We start from the raw sequence: 24955 nt of genomic DNA, 5'->3' as shown, positions 1-24955 counted from the left end.
TCCTTTGAGGACCTGGTCTCCGCGGCATTTATTCATTAGATGGCTGTCCTAGGGCAGTCTCGCTTTGGGGAAACCTCTCCTTGGTCACAATCAAGAAAACCACCAAGGAGACTTGGGGTTTGTGCTGGTTTCTAGCCACTTACGTAGCAAACGAAACTAGAGAGACGTGCTCGGGAGGACCCGAGGCAGGTGCGGGTGGGTTTCCGCAGTGACCACGGATCGCGCGTGTGTGCGGCGTGTTTCCGGGTCCCGACACCAGCGGGGAGACTTGTCTCAGCTCCGGCCCTGGCCCCCCACCCAATTCTCAGGAGCCCTTCGGACACGCCCCCCCCCTGCCTCCGGGGCCCCGCAGACCGGCACTGTGCACGCGCCTCGGCCGCTCCCCGCAGCCGCCCACGTGGTGGATCCCCGAGCCGCGTGAGACCGCGAGGAGCGGCCAGGGCGGGCCACGGGTAGTGGAGGCCCGGCCAGCGCGACCCAGCCTAGCCAGCCCCCTGCCCGGGCCCCCACATTTCCTCTCCCGGAGGGAGGCGACAGTCCGCCAGCCGGCCTTCCCCGGCGCCTGCCGCGCCCCCTGGCGGCCGCTGCGGGGACGCGCCCTGGGCACGCGGGGCAGTCTGTCTGGGCCCCCCCTTCCCCCGCTCGGGGCCCGCGGCAGGCGGCGGGCAGTATCCCCTCACGCCCCTGGGCTAAACCACGCGGGCCGCGCCCTCCCCCTTCAGCTCCCCGCGAGCCCCCAGAACTCCGGACTCTGCGGCGCGACGCCGCGGCCGTCCCAGCCTTGCGTGAAAGTGCCTGCCTTAGTAGGTTGGGGGTCTGCTTTCTCCCAGGTGTGCCCCTCCCGCCACATTCGGGCTTTCCAGCACGCTGCGAAAAAAATGCCGCATGCACGCACTTATTTATTTATTTTGCAACAGCTGCAAGAAACAATGAAGCTTTTCAAGAATCAGGGAAACGCGCTTTCCAGCCTTGCTGTTGTTTTCAATGAACCTCTCCGGCCCCGCACTGCCGGCCCACCCTGCCCCCTCCCTTCCTTCCTTCTCTTCTCCAGCCTGCCCCTTCGCGGAGCCCGGGCCGGCGCCGGGGGCATTGTTTTTGGAGTCTTGCGGGAGGGGAGGGCGCGTGCAGGGTGGCCGGCGCAGTGCGGGTGGGGGCGAGAGCGTGTGGGCGCGCGCGCGCGTGTGCCGGCGCGGGCGGGGGGCGGGGGCGGTGCCTCGCAGCCTCGCACCCCACGCCCCGGCTCCGCTCCGCACGTCCCTGGAATCCCGGGCTCCGGCTCTTGGCGCACGCCGGCCTGGGCCGGGCCCTCGGCGCGCCGCGGCTGCGGCTGTGGCCGCTCCAGTGTGCGCGCGGGCGCGTGTGCGCGGCCCCGGTAGTGCGCGCGCGCGCGAGCCCCCAGTGTGTGGCAGCAGCGGCGGCAGCGGCGCGGCGAGGCTGAGGCTCTTGTTTACCAGCATTAACTCCGCTGAGCGGAAAAAAAAAAAAAAAAAAAAAAGGGGGAAAAAAAAAAAAAAAAAAACCCGAGGAGGAGCGAGCGCACCAGGCGAACTCGAGAGAGGCGAGCGAGCGAGAGGGACGCCGCCAGCGAGCCTGCCCCCGGCGCGCCCGTGCCCGGCGCTTGCAGACCCTCGGCCCCACTCCCCGGGCCCTCCACGCCCCTCCCGCGCTAGGGGAGCTCCACGGCGCGTTGCGCGCCTCGGCTTTGACCTTCAGCGAGCCGGAGCCCCCGCGCGCGGAGCCGGCGGCGGCGGGCGGGGGCCGGGCGGGGGCCGGCGCGGAGCCCGGGCGGCGCGGCGGGAGTGCTGAGCGCGGCGCGGCCGGCCCGCCGCTTTGTGTGTGTTCTGGATTTGGGAAGGAGCTCGCGGCGGCGGCGGCGGCGCTGAGGGAGGAGGCGGCGGCGAGCGGAGCCCGGAGGAGGAGGAGGAGGGGGAGCCGCTCATTCATTTTTACTCCGCATTTCTGCCCCCGGCCGGCCTCGCCCGCGACCCGGACTTCGGGGCAATCTTGCGAACTGCGTCGCGCCCTCCCGCCGCGGAGGCTCGGGTGTCGGACAGCTTCCCGCTCTGCCTGGGGTCGGGCTTGTTTTTCTCCGCCGAGACGAATTTGGGCTTTGCCCCCTTTCTGTGCAGTTCCCCCCCCCTCCCTCTTGCCTCTCTGGGTTTGAAAATGGAGGCCGACGACGCCGACAGCCCGCCCCGGCGCGCCTCGGGTTCCCGACTCCGCCGAGCCCTGGGCCGAGGCTGCCGGCGCTGAGGGGCCGCCCCGCGCCGCCGCCCGCCCGCTCGGCGCACCCGGAGGGTCCCCGGCCGGCGCCGCCTTTGGAGTATTGTTTCCTTCGCCCTTGTTTTCGGAGGGGGCGAAGACTGAGTTTGAGACTTTTTCTTCCTTTCCCGTTTTTTTTCTTTTTGTTTTCTTTTTCTTTTTCTTTTCTTTCTTTTTTTTTTTTTTTAATTTTTTTGAGAGAGGGGAATTTCGTCCCAAATAAAAGGAATGAAGTCTGGCTCCGGAGGAGGGTCCCCGACCTCGCTGTGGGGGCTCCTGTTTTTCTCCGCCGCGCTCTCGCTCTGGCCGACGAGTGGAGAAAGTGAGTATGTGCCCGCCGCCCGCGGCCACTGCGGGAACTTTTCCTCCGAGGGGCTGCGCCCTGTTTGCGAAACCCGAGTTGCCGTCGTCGCAGCTGTCGGGCCCCTGGGCTCGGGGGCGGCCCGGCGGGGTGTGGAGGGGCTCGGCCTTCCGGCCGGAGCGGCCCCCGGAGCCCCGGCTCTGCGCACCCCCGCGCGGGAAGAGCCTCGGGGGCTTTCTCTTTCGCTGTCCCGGGAGCCCTGCCCCGCGGGCCGGTTGCCTTGGGAAGCGCTCGTGCCCCCGCGGCCGTGCCCGCGCTGGGACTCCGTCGGGGAAGTTCGCGCCGGGCCGGGCCCCGCCACCCACACCTCACCCCCCTCGCGGCGCGCGGGCCGCTCCGCACGGCGGGCTGGCCCCCGCGCGGCGCGCAGACGGTGGTGACAGCTCCCGCGGTCGCGCGGGGCCCTGGCTGCCGGGACAGGCGGGGATCGGGTAGCCCACCGGCCGTGGGGTTCCAGGGGGAGGCGGCCGGCGGAGAGGCCCCGCAGCCCCAGGACACGTTTCCAGACATCCCAGAGCGGCCTCGTGTCGCCAACGCGCGTTACCCCTCGGGCATTTTGGGTTCCTGGCCTTTCCCTCCCCGTCACTTTCGCCCGATCCTGTGCGGGTTACCTGCCCCCGGCTTCCCGCGACCGCTCTGTGCGGCTCAGGCGTTGGGCGGGGGGGGGGGGGGGGGGGAGAGTTCCCGCTGAAGACTCCCCCCCCCCCCCCGAAAACTGCAAGGTCGGGGGCTCTGCGTCAGTCCAGCTTTTCCGAGGAGCGCGTCTGGGCCCCTAGTTCACAGGGTTCTGGGACTTTCTTCTCCCAGTTGCTACCCCGGCCCGTAGACCCCTCTCCTCCTGCAGACGGGGGTGGGGAGTGTTCGGGCAGCATCCGACTGTGCGGGAGTGGGTGTGTGGTCCGAGCCGACGTGTATTTCCACACACGTGCTCTCAACGCGGGGCTGTAGCTGTCGCCACACGGCCGCTCGGGGACACCTAGACGCCTGGCCCCGGCGAGAGGTGTCGCGCGCCAGCCTTTAAGGCGCGTCGGGGTCTGCGGCAGCGGGGGGTGGGCGGGAGGGTGTTCTGTTTTGCGAGCGCGGAGCCCTCGCCTTGGTTTGCTGGCCAGAGTTGCGTCGCACTGGATCTCTCCTGCCCCGCACTTCCTTTGTACAAAGTTAATAAGCAGTATCGCTCCACACTCGCTATCGCTTGCAATCTGATAGCTTTTGTTTTGGTAGTGTCGGGTAGGGGTAGGGAAGTGCGGGGAGGGGAGGAGGGTGTGGGGGGGGGGAGAACTTAGGGCCCCACGACGTGTGGAGGAAGGAGGAGGAGGAGGAGGGGGTTCTATACTCAGAAAATGGAAGCGTGGTTTACTGGCGTATTCGCGATGGCAGGGTAATTTGAACACGATTAAAGTTTAAATGCAGTCGGGGAACTGGGGCTGGGAACGTTGAGGGCGTGTTGGTGAGTAATGTTTGCCGAGGGTATGCAGGTGGTGCCAGTTAACTTTGAAAAATCACGACGGAGCCTCGAAGAGTGAGGGAGAATGGTGGGGGGGGGGGCGGTGGGGCTGTCTGACCCCATCACGGGGGCAATTCGGAAAGACTGTTGTGTAAACAAACCCTTCTTAAGTGTCTTGGAAGAAATGAGTCCGTGATGGAGTAAGAGGAGATTTTTGTAAAGAATTAGTGTTTACTACACGGAGTAAGTCGCAGATTGAGGCCGGACCTTCCACAGAGCTGAGCTCTCCTCCTCTTTGTTTTCTAAACTTTCAGCTCACTGGATTGGACGAAAGGCTTTCGGCTCCCTTCTCAGGGTTACAGATGGTGTTTGGGGGGACCGAAGAGGGTTTCTAGCCTCTCAAGGCTAAATACAGTTTAGAAGACCACAGGAGAGCTAATCCATTTTTTTTTTTTAAGGCATGATATTGAGGTGTGTAATGTTTCCAGTTTTATTATTTAATGTTAGTTGTGAGGTTCACAACACCAGTGATGGCCTTGCGTCTTGAGGAAGGAGTCGGGCATTTTAAAATAGGATGTCTTGTTGTTCCCAGCGATCTTCGTGAACAGTATTCTTTGTGAAAGGAGGCTCTTTCTTGAGAAAACAGGAGGAGAAGGGGCATTTTCATGCATGTTTATAATACAGAGAGGCCAAAGCTTTTCTCAAGGATCCCTTGAAAATTGTTGGTTCCTGAAAACCTGACGGATGGCCAGAAGGCACCCCGACTCCTGTCTTGGTTTGTTGAAGTCCTAACTCAGTCTCTGTTCCTTCCTACAGCTCTGACGTTTTCAGGAGAAAAGGATATGCTCAGTGTTTAGCATGTGTTCAGTTTTTAGTCAGGTGCTGGAACCCTTAACTCTGATGGAAATAAACTACTGAATCCAGTCAGGGATGAGTATTGTTTTGGGATAAAAATTGGGCTGGTGTTTGTTCCTGTTGTATTGGCATATTTAAGGATTAGTGTTTACTCTTTGAACACTGACACCTACAACAGTAAGGTGATTTTCTTTTAAATCTGTCACTGAAAAGATGTAGAAGTTTTTGAGGCAGATGAAGTCAAGCAGACACGTTTGTTTTGTTATCAACATAATGTGAACAGAGCATCTAAATAAGGGAGGCTGGGAAGTTCTGAGTGATAGCTAAATCATCTGATGGCTTCGTCTTTTTTTTTTTAAATCCACATGTATTTTAAACATATTGGAGATATTGAGCCAATATGAGATATTGGCTATCTCATTAAAAGGGCTCAGTCCTCCTTCTGCCCCAGGCACAGTCCTATCCTATTGTCAGGGAAATATAGGTATGTGAAAGGTTGATGTTTAAAGAAGTTGGTGTTTTATTACCAGAGGAAGAATCCAGAATAAGAAGGTTGGAAAAAACCTAAATAGCAAATTATAGTTTAGACTCTCTAGAGGGAACTAGCAAGTAAATGGTACTTTTGAGTAGGGATGGGGTGTGGGTCAGGATTTGAAGTTTAAAAGGTTATATGTTTGATTTGTCAGAAGGATTAGAAAACTCTAACCTTAAGAAATATGCTAAGGTTGACTGGAAGAACCTTAAAAGCATCATGCTAAGTGAAAGAAGCCAGTCACAAAAGACCACATATTATATGATTCTGTTTACATGAAGTCTAGAATAAGCAACTCCATAGAGACGGAAAGTAGATTAGTGGTTGAGTAGGGCCGGGGGAGGACAGAACAGGGAGTGACTGTTCATGGGGATGGGCTTTCTTTTGGGGGTGATGAAAATGTTCTAAAATTAGATTGTGGTGATGGTTGTACCACTCTGAATATACTAAAAATCATTGGAGTGTCCACTTTAAATTAGTGACTTTTATGGCATACAAATTGTATCCCAATAAACCTGGGTCCCCCCCCCCCCCCTTTTTTAAAGAAATCTGCGAAGGCTGACAAGAAGGCATTGTCACTTTGAACATAGAGGTTAGATCAAGTAAATTTGTCCAGCAAGTGATCATATCTCTTTTTTATTTGTGGAGTTTCTTACATCCGTGCACTCTAGCAATACGGCAAACTGATGGCTGGTGTTGTAACAGTGGGGTTTCAACACCATAGGAGAAATGGGCAGGAAAAAAAAATCTTGGTTATACACAGCTCAAGTAGGGATTTAGGGGTTGGACTTAAAAAACACAAATGCCAATGAAAGTCAGATTTGTGACAGTGAAATCCTTAACTGAATCCGAAACAAAGTTGGTCTTTCCAAGACTAAAGTTTAGGAGCTGAGTCCGGAAGGCTTTTTGTATTTCCAGTTTTCTTACATGTGTTTTCCAACAAAGAAATAATGTACTGTTTTAAGATGGTAAAGAATTTCCACTTTGTTTTTTCTTTCTTTTCTTTCTTTCTCTCTTTGATATCCCTTATTAACTACTCTGGTAGTAAAGACTGAGGATGAATGGGGTGGGTTTTTTCTTTGTTGCTCATTTTATTTTTTTTAAATGGCTTCAGAATCTGAGCAGGAAACAGGATCTTTGTACGCTACAGTAGTTTTTTCAGGCATACGATAATTTTTTTTAATTAAAATTTCTCGTGGAACAAAAGATTTAAACATACAGCAAAGGCATTTTTGCTATGCCCTTTTCCAGATTCACCTTGGCCTTTTAATAGAAAAAGATGTGGAGAATAGTGGTTGTTTACATTTGTTTTTGCTCTTTGTCTAGGACTTAGTTTACTAATAAAAATGTTTCCTGCCCTTCTTATTGTTGCAAGATCAGGGCAGTAATGAAAATCAACTGTATCGTTTTCACTTGTTGCCTTAGAGTTTTGCCAAGGGGAGCCCTCAAGGGACAGTAGCTTCCTTTTAAATCTGGTTTCATTTGTTTTGTGAGAAGCAACTGAAGCTGTAAGAAGCAACTGAATCCAGCCAGCACTTATTGGGCACCTGCTGTATGAAAGCTGGACCCTATGCCAGGCAGTGAGTAAGCTTACAAGGAAAGAGGGCTTTGTCTTTGTCCTTGGGGCATTTTTTAAAACTCCTGCGTGAAACAAAGTTGCTTAGAAAATCAGATCTTTTTCAGACTCAGCACAGAATGCACGGTTTTCAAATAGGCGGCAAACAGCATTTCAAAGGCCCTTTAAAAACATTTCTGTAGACTTAAGATATGGAGTAAACCAATGTTGCTGAATCTTCTAAAGCCCTCTGCTGCACCATTTTTGCCTTCCTCACATATTGCCTCCCATTGCAGTACTGGACGCACGGGACACATTCACCGGTCTACGCTCAGCCTCTCAGCTTTTTTACAACATTGGTTCTGACAATTGTGATTAAAAATGTGGAGTGTTGCAGTTACCTTTTGCCAACACTTCAGGAGTTACAGGTGGCGTTCGTGAATGCTGCACGGCATGTTTTGAGTTGTACGGAAGGTGGAACTTATTTCAAAACTGTTCTGGAGTTACACATTGCTGAGCCTTCTGGACGTTATTAGGAAACTTTCTTAATTGTAAGGCTTTATCATGTAAAAGCACTCACTGTTTGTAAAGGTGCAGAAGGGTAAGAATAAGATCCAGGAGGCAATTGAATCATGACTTTGTTTTTCTTAATCATAAAAAGTAGAAGCTGTGTTTCTTTCTGGGTTGTGATTTGCTTCGATTTGTTTTCAACACTCATTTAAAAATCCCAAGAAGAGGTATCTGTGCCTGCAGGCCACCTTACACCGAACTGCTTTTCTTAGCCAACCTGTGACAGGTGCTGAGTCCAAGGTATGCATTCCCATCAGTTGTACTAAATATATAGTAGTTGCACACGTGCTTGAGGTAGGGTTTCTCCATTTCTCTGTCTGAGATGTTCTGAAGGAAAATGTTGAACACTCGAAGGACAACAAAGTGAATAATGAATGAAGCACTCTGACCCCCCCCTTTTTTTTAAGTTTATTCTTTGAGAGCGAGCGAGCAAGTGGTGGTGGGGGGGGGGTGCAGAAAGAGAGGGAGAGAGAGGATCCCAAGCAGGCTCTGTGCTGTCAGAGCAGAGCCTAACTCGGGGCTCCAGCTCATGAACTGTGAGATCATGACCTGAGCCAAAATCAAGAGTCAGATACTTAGCTGACTGAGCCATGCAGGCACTCCCCTCTGACCTTGAAAATGGTGTTTGGGGTCAGATTATCAGGAGGAGGTTTTCCCATTATTTGTCAAGATGTGATTTGGCTTAAATTTAAGGAGGGGATACATGCAACAGTCCTGATGTTTGTGCACAATGAGACTTGTTGACATTTGGGGAGAGTAACTGATTTTCGGTATTTGGAAAGAAACCTCTAAGTATCTGTAAAACTGATTTGTTCTGAGCAAAGGGCATATGTTTTGTATAAGATTATTGGTAAACAAAAGATCTTTAAAAAAAGTCAGGTTGTTACCGCAATAGATGTGTATTCCCTTGGCATGATGAAGTTTGTTTCTCTTGTTGTATTGCTATGGTCTTTTTTGACTCAGAATAGCAAAAGTATCTTTGATTTTGAGACTTTTGAAGACTTAGATAGTTTTCTGTTTTTAAAGCATCAGTTTTTACTCATGTTGTAAAGTCCCACATATCATTTTTTAAGACTTCCCTACTTTTTTCAATTATGCCAGTTTCACTCATGGCCTGTGAAACTGATTTCATTTCAAAATCTTAAGGAAATATTGATATTTCTTGAATTGACAAGTTTTTTCTCCCTCCTCTCTCAGTAAATGTATATCGAACACTTAGTGGGCTTAGATCTTTAAGTTTAAAAATTCATTCTGATACTGTAAAATATTTTACAGAAGATTTTAAAGGTATGAATCAAACCATAGAAATCACTTGTTATGTTTATTTAAAACACTAAAGAAACGGGATGCTCAGGAGGCTCAGGAGGCTGAGTATCTGACTTTGGCTTGGGTCATGATCTCACTGTCCGTGGGTTCGAGCCCCGCGTCAGGCTCTGTGCTGACAGCTCAGAGCCTGGAGCCTGCTTCGGATTCTGTCTCCTCCTCTCTCTCTACCCCTCCCCCCCCCAAAAAAAAGAGAAACATTAAAAAAATAATGAAACACTAGAGAAACAAACTAGTAAGCAAGGCTTTTATTCTTTTTTGTGCCCTATCAAGAATTTTTAAACGTATAGGTTGCTATTCAGATTTTACTGGAACACAACAGAAAGTAGTTTCTTTTATGATGAAAGATGCATGTTTGCAATAGCAATAACTGTTACAAGGTATTGTTGCTGTTATTTATGACGGGGAGAAGTAGGTAGGGATGCAGGGACTGCCTTTATTCTCATATTTATCCTCTCGTTGGTTAGTGCTGGTGATAGCTTACTTTCTAAGTTGCTGGGGATGTGTCCATGGAGCTGAGTGTCTGTCCCACTTATGATGGCTGACAGTCTTGCAGCCCATACTTTCTTATTTGACCTACTATGGTGGCTTAGCCACATGGGGAAAATGTGCACGCACATAACTGGTACCACAAATACTACAGAGGTAGCTACGTCTGCCTTAGATTGCTCACGTTATAATAGTCTGGATTTTTTTTTAAAAGCATTTATATTTAAAGACTTAGAAGTATTCTATTCCTGGTCCAAAGGGTTCTTGGTGGGGAGGTGGGAGGGAAGGGAGCTGAAACTTTATTCGTTTATTTCACTCCTCACTGTCTTAGCCCCCTGCACAAGACAGGCACCGACTTCAGTAATAATTGTATAATAGAAATGCTACTCGTTCACAATTGTGTGTGTGTCTATGTGTATTTCCATGCATTCAAATTCTGACTGTTCTAAATACATTACTGTTTCCGTCTTGTGTACTCTTGTGTGGCTACTTTCTTTTTAACCTGGTGCTGGCTTTCCTTAAACCGGCTTTGGAATAACTTGTCAGTTTGGTAATTCAGGTGTACTGCATGCTGCTGTTTAAATTACTCTTGACATGGGAGAACAAATACATTTTGACAGCCTTAAAGCATAAATGTTTTATAGAGCAGAACTTTTAAATTTTCCTGAGATATTTTGGATGCATACTTTCAGCTTGTCCTCTCATGTAAAATATAGTTGGTGGTTTGTCTCTATAAAATTGATCACTGGAAATACATATTTGACTAAGTAAATGAGACAGCACCAATTTGGGCTAGGCAAATTTTAGTTAATGCCTTTAGTTCATAGTAAAGGAACAGAAATCTGATGATATTTAGGGGGGATAGGCTTACGTGTTACGGCTTTTCCCAAATTTGGAGTATCCGAGTGGCTTTTAATAACTTCCTGGAAAAAAGTAGGAAGCACGGAGAGAAAGCCAAGGTGTGCGGTCCATGATCCATCTGGCAAATAGTTTTCTAAGTTATTAGCTTTGTATAGATTGTAAGATCTTCATCAAATGTGCTCAGATTAATCTGTGTTGTCCTGAATTTATTCTCCCCATATTCTTTTCCTGGGTCTCCTGCTAGTGGGATACTACACAAGCTCACAGACTCAGGATTTGAAAGAGGAGCACAGATTGCCATGAAAACAAACGAACAAAGAGACCAGTGACAGGAAGATCTGTTGTTCAGCTTTCCTCAGTTCTGTCGTCTGATTTCTGCCGACAGTGAGTTCATGGCATATGTTAGGTCGCAACGTGGTATAGTTTGGTTACAGGAAATTCTTTTGCGATCATCGCCTTGCACGGTTGAGTGACCTATCTGGGATTTTCTTTCTGACATGTCCCTCAGTAAGATTACCAACAACAAATGTTGAATCAGGATGGAATTTCTAGTTAAATTTTAGTTCGTCAGCTCACTCGTTTCTGGGGAGACTGGTTAATTGAATGTTTCCTGTCTACCTTACCGAGTCCCTTGAAATCATTCAGATTCTTTCCTGATTTTAGCTCCACCCTGGTCCAGTCTACCAGACCTGCATCATCTGTCTGAGGAGATGCTCAGCTTGGCCTCCGAGCCACTTGGGCTACTTTGACTCCTGTTCCTTCTCTCTGGTGTGATGGATGGGCCAGCCTCAAATTCTCAGCGTGTGCCTTTTGTGGTGCTGCATTGTGGTTCAAGAATCAAGTCCAAGGCTCCTCACACTGGGCTGCAATAAATACATCCTTAGTGAGACGGCTGTAGGGATCCCGTGTTAATTCCCAGCACCCACGCTTCACCTCTGTGGTGAACACGCCATGCCATTGCTGTCTCCATGGTTTTGTTCCTGCTGTGTTCCTGGTCTGGAATGTTTTCTCCTCTCTGCTACCCCCGTACAGAATAGTCGAAAGTGCTACTGTAGAGAGCAACAAAGTCACCTGGTTCGAGTTTCTCCTTTGCTGCCAGTTAGGTCTTTGGCCCTGAACAAGTTATTTAACTTTTTTGAGGCTCAACACAAATGTAGAGACTTAAAATAACTGGGACGTTTTCTTCTTTTCTCATTAAGCAACATCACAAAAACTTCTAATATATTCAGAAAACTAATGTCAGAAAAATTGGAGGGGGGAGGGTGTAGTTTTTTTTATTTTTAAAGGTCTCTGGATTTCAGACAGATCTCTGGAACAGGGACAGGATGGCAGCTGTCTAAAGGTGGGATGCTAATCAGGAAATTCATTTCCTCCAAATACCTTTCTATGGTTTTAAAAGATCTGAGATGATATACTTTTGTTTCTAACTCCCGATGCCTCTTCCTTCATGGAGCCTTTCAGATTGTTCAAACTTCCGTAGACCTAACCTCCCCCCTTACTCCCTTTGAGTTCATTATCACTACTGTGCTGGTTAGCAGTGATTTGTTTTGTCCTGTACCTGAGCTGTCGTCATTTTATGAGGCCGCAGAGAGCAGTGGAGCCAAAGAGCTTGCTTTGAGTCTCAGCTCCTCAGTAGTGAAGATCTCAGGCCAATGATTTAATCTTCCTGTGCCTCAGTGTCCTTGTCTGTGAAATTGCAATTTTAATAGAACCCACTTGATACACTTATTTATAGAAATTAAGTGAATTAATACATATGTCAAGTGCTTAGAGCAGAAGCTGGCATATACTAAGCTCCTCAGACTTCAGCTTCCTACTGCTCTTATGGATGTGACATTCTTGAACGTAGGTGTTCTTTGGATAGTGCCAGGAAAGTAGGACACACTAGAGACTTGACTGTCCTTGTAACTTACATGCGGTTGGTATATAGTAGGTGCTCAGTAAATGTTCTACAATAAAACTTAACGTGCTTAACAGGATACATTTTGCTTGTTAAATCCCGGTAGTACGATTTTACCTATTTTCAGCAAACAGTGGTAAACCCCGGCAGTTCACCTTCTGCTTCAGAGATCTGTTCATTACGCTTTCTCCCCCAATTCTTCCCCTTGTCCATTCCTGCCAGCGCCTGAGAAGTCTCCAGTGCGTACTCTGCCCACCTCACTAATGCGTAGGCGACACCTAGTGGCCAGAAAAGAGATTCAGCCTCTTCCGTGACTGATTTAACCCTGCTCGTGCCCAAGGATGAAGATAGCGATCGCCCGCTCCCTCCCCACGCGCGTCCCTTAGATTTTGTCTTCTGGCTTGGTTCCTGGGAACTGATAGCAGGAGAATGTGTGGACTGCAGGCTTCGGTAGAAACCACTGGGATTTCGGATTAAGACTGCTGTAGCGTGTCAGCCAGCTCCTTTGAGAATGAGCTACAATTAGGGTCTTCCTAAGTGAGGTAAACAACTTTGGCAGAGTCCTTGTATCTAGTGTACCTTTCACAATTCAAGATTTAAGGTGTTTTTACAGGACTTTAGCAAATAAAAAGTTTTAAAATATTTCTCTTGAGATTAGAGATTTAAAAAAAAAAGCCCTACTAATTCATTTTGAAAAATAAAGCAAGATCCCCATTGCTCTCTTTCTGTGGTAACACTTAAATTATCATTCTTATAGGTGTTGCCTTGGACAATTTCAGGGAGTTAAGACACTCACCAGTCAGAATTCCTAACGGAGAATGACAGACACTTCTGTTAACCGGTGTTAGATCTCACATCAGATGTACTGGGTTCGGTATTTTTCTGTGTTTTGTTTCATGCTTTTTTTGGTACTTTGAGAATCCACTTTGTCACTTCCTTGGCTGCAACTACACTTACTATGTACGTGGTTATCCATTTTACCTTTTGAAAGTTGTAGACTCATTTCCCCGTGATTGCTGTTTATTGTTTTTATTCATTTTATTCTATTTTATTTGTTTTTTATTATTTTTAATTTGGAAATCATTTCTTTGGCTATCTGAGAGAGGACCGCAGTGTGCCATCATCTCAGTCGTTTTGAACAACTCTTTGGGCTCCTTCTCAAACAGGCTGTACTCTTTCTTTCAAGTCCCTTTGCTCTGGCTGGTAGCAACCTCTCTGCTTAAAACAACTCTTAACCAGTTTGCCCTCTCGAAAACTCCTTTAAGCATTAGCTACAATTTCACCCCCTCCGCGGCCTTGATTCGGCATGTAGGGGGGTCACGTGACACTCTATAGCTCTATGAGTAGCTTGCCCTGTGTTGTTTCCCCCAGTGGCCGAGAAGGACAATGATGGCACCTTGGTCATCTGTGAATTTCCAGGACATGGCCCGGTGCCTGCCCCACGGGAAGACCTCAAACAGGGGACTTCTTAGAGGGCTAAGCCCCGTCCTGCTCCCCCTACCATTCACTGCGAAGCATCTTGATAACAAATGTATTCTCCTCTTTTTATTATAGCCCTGCCAGCAGAAGCATCTTACCGTGCTAGTTACTACTATGTGGAACTCGCAAGCAGTAAAATGATCTTTAAAATCAAACTTTTGGGGCACCTGGGTGGATCATCATTTGAGCTTCCGACATCGGCTCAGGTCACGATCTCACAGTTTGTGAGTTCAAGCCCTGTGTCGGGCTCTGGGCTGACAGCTGGGAGCCTGGAGCCCACTTCAGATTCTGTTTTTCCCTTTCTCTCTCTGCCCCTTCTCCGCTTGTGCACTTGATCGCTCTCTAAAATAAACATTTAAAAAAAAAAAAAAACAACTTTCATCAGGCTTTTTGCAGACTGAGGTGAACAAAAGTCTTAAAACTCCAGGAAAGCCCTGTCAAGGCTGTCTCATCCCTGTGGAGGGATGCCTTTTCCCGCAAGTTCCCTCCAGATAGGAATTAGTGACTCCTGTCCACCAGTTGTTGGTAATGGGGCTTCGCTGGTGGTACTGGGTGCCTGACTGAAGGCAGGCACTCAGGCTGGGTTGGGCTGTGTTGTGGTCCAGGCGTGGCCTGGTACAGAGGACCCCCAAGGTCCAGCCTCCGGGCCAGGTGGATGCTTCCATGTCTATAGCTGCCCACTGCTCTCTCCCTTCTGGATCACACGGCAGGCCTAGGTCATTTCTCATGACCTGAGTAGCCTCCAGATCCCAAGACACAAGGTAGAGAGAGATGATGTGCTTTGGAAGGTCTGATTGGAACCAGCAAAAATACTGTGAACAGGCCCTTGCTTCTGTCCCTTGCCTTGTTTTCTTGGTGAGGCCAGTGAACTTTTGCCTCGGATGCTGACAGGGATGGCAGCCAGTCTAAAAGGCTCTCATCACTTGAGTGCCCCCCTCTCCTGGGTTCTGGCCAGGGCCTTTGATTGGCCTCTCCGACCCCCCGCCCCCGGAAGTTTACTTGTCTCGGATGGCGTGAAGAGGGCTCCTGAAAGTAATTTTAACACCTAAGAAATTATCCTTAAAAGCTTCATGCTCCTGAGGAGACTGGTGAGGCGGGATATTTCTTACGGAAAACGTAAACATAATCATTTGAACCTGGCATGTTAATTTCAAGCGTACCTTGTAAAAAAAAAAAAAAAGTATCTTGTAAAATTGCCCTGTGAATGTTGCACAGGGTGGATGTGAACTCACCAGGACAAGCCAGTACAGCGCCCGCCTTTCATCTGCCCTCGTCAGTGGGGTTTGCATGTGCACAGCGCTGCCTTTGAAGCCCTTTCTCCTCAAACACCTCGCCGTCTCTGTCTCTCCGATGCAGGGAGGCATATTGGGATTGGGAAGCGAGCTACAGGCCTCAGTGTCCCCATCGTCCCCATCTGCAGTTTGGGGTATTTGGGATGATATGAAGATTAGCAGTAACGTTTCTGAGGGGCCAGCAAGTAGAAGGCATCCAAAGGCATGTTTTATCAGTCTCTTTTCCATGTGCCATGGTGGCCCTGCTGGCCTCTCGCTGGAGCTCCTCTCCTCTCGCTGTCTCCCTGGCACTGGGTATCACTGTCCCTCAGGGATAGACCTCCTGTCCCTTGTCTGCAATGAAGTTTTAACCTCATGAAGTCTGAGCCTCAGCTCAGCCCTCTGGAACCACTAACAGGCTGCCTCTCTGAGCCAGAAGAGAAGCTGTGTTTGAGTTAACTCAGGCTGGTTCCCGTGGACCCTTACATTCAAGGTCATCGCCCATGTAAAGAGGAGGACGGTGGGGAAGATCCAAAACCCTGCTTCTACCGCCAAGGCCTCCAATGGCCTCAGCTCCCCCAAGAGCCTATGGAGAGCACGTGTACTACTTTCTCAAGGGGCTGACTCTCCAGATGGAGACAGTCAAATGCTGGTGGATGGTTGCAGGCAGATGCATTCAGTGCTTACTCATGGGATGCTGACTAGTGGGGAAGTTTGTGAGCTGGAGGGGTGCTGTCATGGAGCTACTGAGGAACCCGAGAAGGCGTTAGGCAGTCTGGCTAGGGTTCCAAGGGGCAGTAGCATTGGCATTGGCCTGGGCATTAGCGCCAGGCGCGCTGGTGAAGGGACTCAGCGGTGGGTAGAGAGAGTGGGGAGCTTTGAAGCTTTTTGAACCTCGGGGTAGACGTATTGACAGGGTGCTGGGGAGGCTGCCCTGGCCTTTGACGGGGTCAGGGTTGGGGGACCAGAGATAGAAACCCCAGGGTGAACCAGTGAAGGTGTAGATGGGGGAGGACCCAGGGGGAACACCCTCCAGTGAGGCGCTTGACATTGCAAAGCCCTTTGGAAACTGCCGCCCCGGACTTCAGAAAAGCTCCTGTAGGGGAGCGCTTACCTTTGTCAGGGGCATCAGGGGTACCTGGTAACATCCAGGACGAGTGCTGAAACTGCGGGAGTAAATACACAGCCTCCAGACATACTCCCAAAGTGAAACCTTTTCAGGCGGCTGCTCTCACGTTCATTGCCAGGGCACTGCTTTCTAACTTTCTGAGAAAAGCCAGGCGAGAGATGACCCTCGTTTCCATCTGAGCTGGGTCGGGTGGACCCGAGTTGGCCCTGGCCTTGGCTTCCTGTGGTTGGGATGGACGGGGAGGGGCCCCTGCCCCCCCACCCCCCTGCAGTGCTGGCAGACCTTGCAGGGCTATTTCCAACCGTCACCGCACAGGCTGAGAGGAATGAGGAATAATTTGTTTAAACGAGGATGCCAACTTTGCGTCCAGGTCTGGGCTTTGCTACTGGTGCTTTTTAACTCCTATTGATTGATGTTTTTAACTTGACTGGGCACATTGTAGTTCTCGATGAGAAGCAATCACCAGTGTTTAGCCCGCAATTGGTGCTCGTAGATACGAGCTGCCCGTTCTCTACGACCGTAACTGTTTTCACTGGACAAATACCATTAAAAGACGCAGTAATGCAAGAGGCTTCCTGGAAGGGTGACATCATGTGGCCTGGGGGATTTTGTATTCCTCGTCTGCTATCAGGATAGAGAATTCTGAATTTTAAATCATTTTCTACCTGTTTGAGCAAGTAGGGCCTAAGGATCTCAACCGGTCTGTGTTTTCTTCATTTGGAAAACAGGCCTCCTGCCATGTCCCGGACGCTTCTGCCTCCAGTCGTGCATGATGGTCCAGGTTCCATTTTGAGATTTGAATTAGAGCCCAGAGCCTCTCAAAACAAGTCTACGATGTGCTGTTGTTCATGGGACACCTTATTTCCTGTGTCTGCCCCAGTCTTCTCATCTGTAAAATGGGAAATGGTAATGGCACATGTACTTCATGAATGAGTACACGTAAATCTCTTAGAGTGTCTGCCACAAGTACTAGGGGGTCGGCGGTTATTGTCTGTCATTAAGAATGGAAAATTTACACGTTAGAAGTTGTTTACTTAAGGGGCGGCTGGGTAGCTCAGTGGAGCGTCCGACTTCGGCTCAGGTCATGATCTCGCTGTCCGTGAGTTCGAGCCCCACGTCAGTCTCTGTGCTGACAGCTCAGAGCCTGGAGCCTGCTTCAGATTCTCTGTCTCCCTCTCTGTCTCTCTGCCCCTCCCCTGCTTGCTGTCTGTCTCTCTCTCAAAAGTAAATAAATAATAATAATAATTGTTTACCTAAAAATAAAACTGATGCCCTCCTGGGTGTGTATGATTGCCATGTTTGCTCTTCCTACATTTGCCTTTTCTGACCTTCACGTTAAGACCCCAGCTTCATTTTACATAGAGGCATTTCAGAAGAGCTCTGTCCGGCCTCTCTGTCTCTGGGGATAGAGATGCACCTTCCTCCCCTGATTTTTTCTCTCTACCTGATATCTCTCTGCCTCCGTGGAAGGGCATGAAACATTCTCCTGCAGGAGAGGGATTATTTGGCTCCCAAAAAAACCCATGTGTCAGGCCGAATGACCGAAATGAGTCATTCACATGGTAGTCTGAATGGTGTACTTCCCAGCGTTGTTCCTGTCTCAGGGATAGCTATGGAATTAGGGGTCAAGTGGCCTTCTGGGGGAGAACCAGATCTGCATGGTCAAGGACACGAGTAGCTGGGACTGGGAGTGCTATCCCCAGCCCAGATTTAGGACATAGGGTCTGGAAAGCATGAATCTAGGTATCCAGAAAAACTAATTGCAGTATTTTAGATCAAAAGTGGGGAAAATTGGGGTCCGACTCTTGACTTCAGCTCAGGTCATGATCTCGCGGTTCAGGAGTTCGAGCCCCGCATCCATCTCCACACTGACAGTGCAGAGCCTGCTTGGAATTCTCTCCCCACCCCACCCCCCTTCTCTCTCTCTGCCCCTCCCCTGCTCGTGCACACACACTCTCTCTTCCAAAGTAAGTAAACTTGAATTTTTTTTTTTAAAGTGGGGAAAATTAAGAATCTGTGCCCCTCGTTGTTGGAAGGCTGTTTCCAGAGATGGGAGTCCCTGGAGTCTGGGGCCTCAGACCTCCAGGGACAGCCTTAGTCAGGGGTTTGGAGGCCAGCTGCAGAAATGGCACCTGGCTAGTAAATGTTTTGCTGGAGAGCCTTTCTCTGGGATCTCGAGAAGAAACTGCCCTCTTACTTTGCTCCCTTGGGTTGTACAGGGTCTCTGCTTCCCAGGATTGCGATTCATTTCTCTTTCAAGAGCTTGTTAGGTGGGCTTGGGTGGTCTTGCTAGGGGGCCATCACCTACAGTGATGATTTTCCCAGGGAAACATATTTTGAATGCAAACCACTTCCTCATCTTTAATGAAGCAACTCATAGTGTGATGGTGATTTTCTCCTGTGAGAAAAGCTCTCTGAGGAGGAAGAGTTCATTCCTTTGGTTCGAAATTTATTTCTTGAGGTCTGGAAGCACATGAAAAGACGCTCAGCACAGTACCTGTCATTAGGGGAATGCAAATCAAACCCACAACGAGATACCCCTTCATACCCGTTAGGATGGTGATTATCAACAAATTGAAAATTACGAGTGTTGGCAAGGATGTGAAGAGATTGGGACCCCCGTGCCCAAAGAATTGAAAGCAGGGAGCTGGACAGAGACTTGCGTACCCATGTTCATAGCAGCAGGTCATGATTTGCAGCAGCCCAAAGGTGGGTGCACCCTAGGTGCCCGTCAGTGGTTGAATGGTGAAACAGAATGTGTATACACACAGTGGAGTATTATGCAGCCATGAAAAGGAAGGGGATTCTGCCACCTGCTACAGCATGGATGAACCTTGAGGACATCATGCTAGGTGAAATAAGCCAGTCACAAAAAAAAAACAAAAAAAACAACAAAACAAATACTGTGTCCGTCTACTCACGTGAGGTGCCCAGAGTTGTCAGATGTACAGAGACAGAAGGTAGAATGGCAGTTCCCAGGGACAGAGGGGAGGGGAAGGGGGGAAGTTAGTTTCTGGTTTAGCGTTTTAGTTTTGCAAGATGAAGACTGCCATGGATGGATGGTGGTGATGTTGTGCAAAAATGTGAATGTACCTACCGATACTGAATTGTGCACTTAAAAATGGTCAAAACGGAAAATTTTATGTTGGATTTATTTTACTACAATAGAAAAAACACCTAATTTCTTCTTCTTTCTTTTTAATTTTTGAGAGAAGGAGAGAGAGCATGAGATGGGGAAGAGCAGAGAGGGGGACAGACAGAGGATCCGAAGCAGGCTCTGTGCTGACAGCAGAGAGCCTGATGCGGGGCTCGGACTTATGAACTGCAAGATCATGACCTAAGCCGAAGTCAGAGGCTCAATCGACTAAGCTGCCCAGGTGCCCCCCAAACACCTGATTTCTTGATCGAGTCAGCTGTGAGCGTATACCATGTGGGATAGTGGGGGGGGAGGGGGCAGATTTAAGAAGACCAACTCCTGCCCAGCATGGCCACGGTTGAGGAGGCAAGCCAAAGGTTTTACAGGTGCGGGGGGTGCACAGCACAGGACGTGGGAGGTCAGGGGAGGCTTCACCAAAAAACATAGATTTCAGATGAGTCACCAGGGATGGGTTTGTTTTCCATAGTGAAAGAGTGTCACAGATAATCTTTTCCTTTCGGGGAAAGTAAGTCAGGAGTCAGACTTTTGTGCTGTCTAGTCACAAAATTTATTACTAATCAGCCATGTGATGTGTAATTGCGTTTTCATTTTCTTATTTTTCCAGAAGAGAGATTTGTTTAGATGTTTGGTTCCCTCACTGATTACACTGGAAGTTTTTCATTTGTTTGACAATATTTTATTGCACACTGACTCCCCCATTACATAGGGAGCCCTGAAGGAAAGGGATTGACCTCTGTTGGCAGAAATGGGAACATTTCAAAGGAAGGAAAGAGCCAGAGCCTTCACCTTACAGAAGGAGAGACTGAGGCTTCCAAGAGGCATGTTGCTGAAGGGGACAGTACGTCAGGCACATATCGAAGGCAAGGCTTGCCTGTCCATCATGCCAGCAGATTCTCTTGGGCTGGTTCTTTGTAACTGAGTTGTCACCCTCTAGTTTAACCAGGAGTCAGGGCTCAGGCCTGGACCTGCTCGATTCCAGCAAGACTGGGAGGTAGCTGAGCCTGTCTGGCTGCAAGATGAGTTTTCTCCACCCCACTCAAGGTACAGCTTCTTGGTCTGGGCCCCGTGGGAAGGAGAAAGCTGGCTACCACAGCTCATCCGGGTCTAGAAGTTGGACTGGCATTTCCCCTGCATCTCAGAGGCAAGCCTGAGAAGCCAGAGTGACCACTCTTTTCCTGAGCGGGAAGTGTTTGTTAAATGACAAGAGGGAGGCGGTGCCTTTTCCTCAGGTTGGTGATTCGCTCTGCCTAGAGCCGTGGGGATGTCTGTGTCCGCTTGGGCTGCTGTAATAAATTGCCAGGCTGGATGGCTTAAAAACAAAACAAAACAAACCCAGACATCTATTTCTCACAGTTCTCAAAGCTGGAAGCCCAAGATCAAGGTGCTGGCAGATCTCATGTCTGATGAAGGCCCCCTTCCTGGTTTGCGGGTTGCCATTTTGTTGAGAGGGAGACGGAGAGTTCTGGTCTTTTTCTCTTCTTATGAGGACACTCATCCCATCACGGGGGTCCATCCTCATGACCTCATCTAAACCTAATCACCTCGCCAAGGCCCACCTCCTACTACCATCCCGTTGGGGGTTACAGTTTCAGCACAGTGGTGGAGGAATGAGCTATAGCGAAGGCTTCTCAAGACCAGGATTCTGTTTATATACACATTCTTGGCCAGTTTTGAGGGTTGGTTACAGATTCATCTTGAAAACTTCAGTGGGGAGTCCCGTACCTAAAAGTGCGTATTTTCAAAATGGCACTAAGTACATTTGCCTTCCAATGCTTTGGTCAAATGCTTGAAATGTATAGTTTGTCTTGTGTGTGGGCCATTGCTTTTCTTTTTTTTTTTAAATTTTTTTTTTTCAACGTTTATTTATTTTTGGGACAGAGAGAGACAGAGCATGAACGGGGGAGGGGCAGAGAGAGAGGGAGACACAGAATCGGAAACAGGCTCCAGGCTCTGAGCCATCAGCCCAGAGCCCGACGCGGGGCTCGAACTCACGGACCACGAGATCGTGACCTGGCTGAAGTCGGACGCTTAACCGACTGTGCCACCCAGGCGCCCCCGGGCCATTGCTTTTCTTAAAGTGAATACTGCTTGAGAGGAATACAGTTACTGGGAAGTCTCAGAGGAAATGACCCCATTTCCCCCATTTTTGGACAAAGGAGTTGCTGCTTTTTAAACTCTGCAGTAGCTACATCGAGGAGAATTATTCTCCAGGACAGCTTGACTCGTGTTTTTGAAAGCTCAGTTGGCTGGTGAGCACACACCTATTGGACGTATGGAATTCAGCTCAAAGGCACTCACCTCAACTTCCCCAGGGTCTGTTTTGTAAACCCTGACTCCAGTGGGGTGGGTTGGGGGGCAGGGGTAAGTGTGCGTGGAGGACTGCGGCCCGTCTCGGAGTGCTTGGCGGTGGGTTTCTCTCACAGCAAATCCAGAAGGCTAGGGAGGTGATTGTTAATTGTTTATAAGCATTAGCTGTTTACAAGTCATACTTGCTATTTTAAATCAGACCCTGCTATTATGTTGTTTTGTTTCTGTTCACAGCTGAGTTTTAAGCTGGGTAGGATTTAATGGTGAGTCACTCCCATGACGGTAAAATCAGTATCGATCAAGCCTTCTTGTTAATCCTGCAAGCAGTTTAGAGCCGGATAAAGACAGTCTTAAGGCTTCTGCCCGTGAGGATCCCTGGGTGCAGGTTGCTGCCTACAGGCTGGGGCTTCCTTAGGACCGACTTAGCCCCTCCTACCTGCTGACCTGGAACCTGCAAGGAGCACTGCTTGTGCTTTTTGGAACCTCCTCTGCCTGAAAAGAGGGCATGATCAGATGAAAGGGACACATGCCCCGGTGAAGTTTTTCTCCTCCTCTTTCCTCCCTGAACTTCACCCCTGCTACAGTTTGAATATTCAGTGACTGTGTGTCAGTGAACTGGGAGGAATTCATGATCCTTTTTTTTTTTTTTTTTTTTTAAACCTCCCTGGGCTCTGAATAGAAGTCTCATTTGCCACCTTTTTCTGGTCTGGGTCAGGAAGTTGTCCTAAGCATCATTTGTTCGGAGCTGCTGTGGATTCTTGTCAGCTGATGGACAGAGAAAGGTTGAAGGCTAGATGTGTGGGTGGAGGGTGATGGAACTCTGGGACCCTCTTTTTCTTGGCTCTGGGAACTCCACCCCAACTCCCCTGAGGGCAGTGGGCAGGCACTCACACCCACCTCTCCTCAGTCCTCTGAGCAGCTTGCCAAGAAGGTGTGCAAACTGCAGGGTGCCTGCCCAGGGCCGTGTAGCCATCTTGGCATCCTGGCTTCGCGTCCTGAGCGTGGACTTGGAGGTTGGCGGCCTGGTGATGAAGCCGCACTGGGCATGCAGGGGTGCTCTGGCTCCTGGCAAGGGCAGTGGGTCATGTCCACTGATACTGGGCCTGCCCAGGGCGCCCATGAGAGCACGGGCTGAGGATACCACTTGGATTCGGTACCGTGAACAAGAGAGGGGGATTTGGTGTTGGCGTTTACTGTACAGCACATGAGGCAAAGGGGCAAGCCAGCGGCCCAAGGGAGGCTGAGCTGAGCTAGGTAGAGAGGATTTGGTTTTGTAGGAGTCGAAGAGAGAGACAGGTTGGAGTATCTGGATATGGAGGGACCTGCTGGAGGTAGACAGGTGTATAAAATGCAGCTCCTGCCTTAAAAAGAGCTTATGGGATAGTCGAGAAGATAAGGGGTGCACGCCTGCTAGGATAGGAGGACTCTTTTATGAATGAGAACAGAATGAACCGGCTGGGGAAAAGCCCTGGGAACTGAGGAAGAGATCCTAATGCCCAGAGGGATCCTGGAGGCTTCATGGAGGAGGTGCTTAGAGGACCAGAAGGATTTAACTACCTGTGGGGGTGGGCTGAGGTCAGGACTTTCACACTGTAGTGTGGGGCTTGAAGAAAAAGGCAGGAAGGAGGAGAGGAAGGTTTATTGACGTAGTAGTGGGGGATGAGGCTGGGGGCAAATTGGGAATTTGGGGGTCCGCAGAGGCCAGGCTAAGGAACATGGTTATTTCCCGAGGACAAAAAGAGTTTATTAAAGACTGGGTCTCTTACTTGTGCTAAATTAAAATACTATAAAGTGGAGGCTACTTGTCTTTGTGAAATAACCCAGAACCTTTTCGCGGAGATGGTGGTAAATGTCCCGTCGTGGACATGAGAGAAGGCTGGTCCGGGGATCCTGTGTGGTCCCTCCCTAGTGTATGTATGCAGGTGCTCATTCTGCACGTTTCAGTTTGTATTTTCCTGTTTGATTATGGCACATTTACTTTTTGGGATGCTGGGGAAAAAAAAAGATCTCCCAAATTACCATATTTGACAGGAGCAAGTAGAAATGACTTTATTTCCTTCTTTTTTTTTTTTTTTTTTTTTTTTTTGCTTTCCACCTAGATGAACATTTTAAAAAACCTGTCATCTAATATAATCTGCTAGTAGAGGAGGTATGTTTGATTTCTATAGAAAATAATTGGGAATATTTTACAAGCTCTGGTAGCTTTCTGGTGTTCAGATTGTTAGGACTTTGGAACAGGAATAAGTTTCTGATTGAGTTGTTATTACTTTTGGAAGAAGGATGACAGTACTCGCTTTTCCCTTGATCAGCATAATAAACTCCTGTGCAGACATTTGTTGGGTGTCTCAGGTTGATGCAAATGCAGTCTTTGTAGAGAGCGAGCTCCACACTGTTTCTAGAGCTCTGTTTGAAACAGGTGATCTAAAAGTGAGAGCAGCATGCAGGGCTGAAAGCGTTCATGTAGTTTTGTTCCACAGACCTTTGAATTTTACCCAAATCTAACAGGATCTATCCAGGTAGTATCTTTCCCAAAAACAAAAGTGACCATGATTTTTAATCATCGGGCGGCTTTTTGAGTTGTGAAACGTTTCGGGTCCTGAGTCTGCTGCAGGTTCAACACTAGGAAGGAATGAGGAGGCTGAAGTGTGGGGGCAGGCCCTGTCTGTGCAAACCATGAGCCTCTCACCGCCCCCCTCCCCTCCGCCAGCAGCATCTCAAACAAAACCCCATTTATAGACAGCGAGTTCCCACTGAGCCTTTAATTATGGGGGCAAGGTATGCGTGGTGGTTGAGGCATGAAGCCAGAGGCTAGGGGCTTACTTACTGGTTAATTTTCTCTGGCCTTTCTCTCTCAAGTCTCAGCTCTCCTTAAGATTCAGAAAATAATGCAAAATGCCTAAGATTTCTGAAATTCCTGGCCTTGGAGACTTGACTACATAAAAGAGCCAGGATTTTCAGGCTGGCCATTTCAGCATCAACCATTTCCCACTTCCTGATTCATTGCCTGCAGGATTTGTAATGCCTCTAGACTTTTTTTTTTTTTTTTTTTCCCTCTCTCTCGCCTAAAAGCAGCCATTGAAAGAAAAAATAAATAGCAAAATCCCCATCCCAGAAGTTCTACTTCCTGTTGTTGTACTAGTGAGCTCTGAAAAATAGCTTTGCAAGTTTAGGCTCTTGTTTGGGCTCTTTCAAAAGAATTCTTGAGATCTTTTTGTTTGGATAGGCTGTATCTGTATGAAGGCGATAAGTTAAAAGGACTTCAGTTTAATCAGCACAGAAATTTTAGATCCTTTCTTAGCTTTATGGTGTGTATATGAATATAATGGAAGCACCAGTGAGTTAGCCGGGACACATAGATGTTTTCAACAATGCCAATTGTTTCCCTCATAATGTTAATGTTTATTTAAAAAAAAATCTACTTAGGTACAAATTACACTTTGAGAATGTAAGAGATGTGGGA

At 48.9% G+C, this 24955-nt stretch overlaps 1 protein-coding gene across 1 annotated transcript in view; it reads left to right on the top strand.

The window, feature by feature from the left end:
• Positions 1-1507: 1507 nt before the first annotated feature.
• The window catches only part of IGF1R (insulin like growth factor 1 receptor), a 310595-nt gene continuing 287147 nt past the window's right edge, over positions 1508-24955 (top strand). Inside the window, exon 1 of the mRNA XM_045448754.1 lies at positions 1508-2584. Coding sequence (XP_045304710.1) covers positions 2491-2584 — 94 coding nt within the window. The 5' untranslated portion in view covers positions 1508-2490. The remainder of the gene's footprint in view (positions 2585-24955) is intronic.

This window comes from Leopardus geoffroyi, chromosome B3 (genome assembly GCF_018350155.1).
Source record: "Leopardus geoffroyi isolate Oge1 chromosome B3, O.geoffroyi_Oge1_pat1.0, whole genome shotgun sequence".
NCBI classification, from domain to species: domain Eukaryota; kingdom Metazoa; phylum Chordata; class Mammalia; order Carnivora; family Felidae; genus Leopardus; species Leopardus geoffroyi.
Note: the sequence above shows the minus strand (reverse complement) of the source record. Positions and strands in the feature narration are given on the sequence as shown.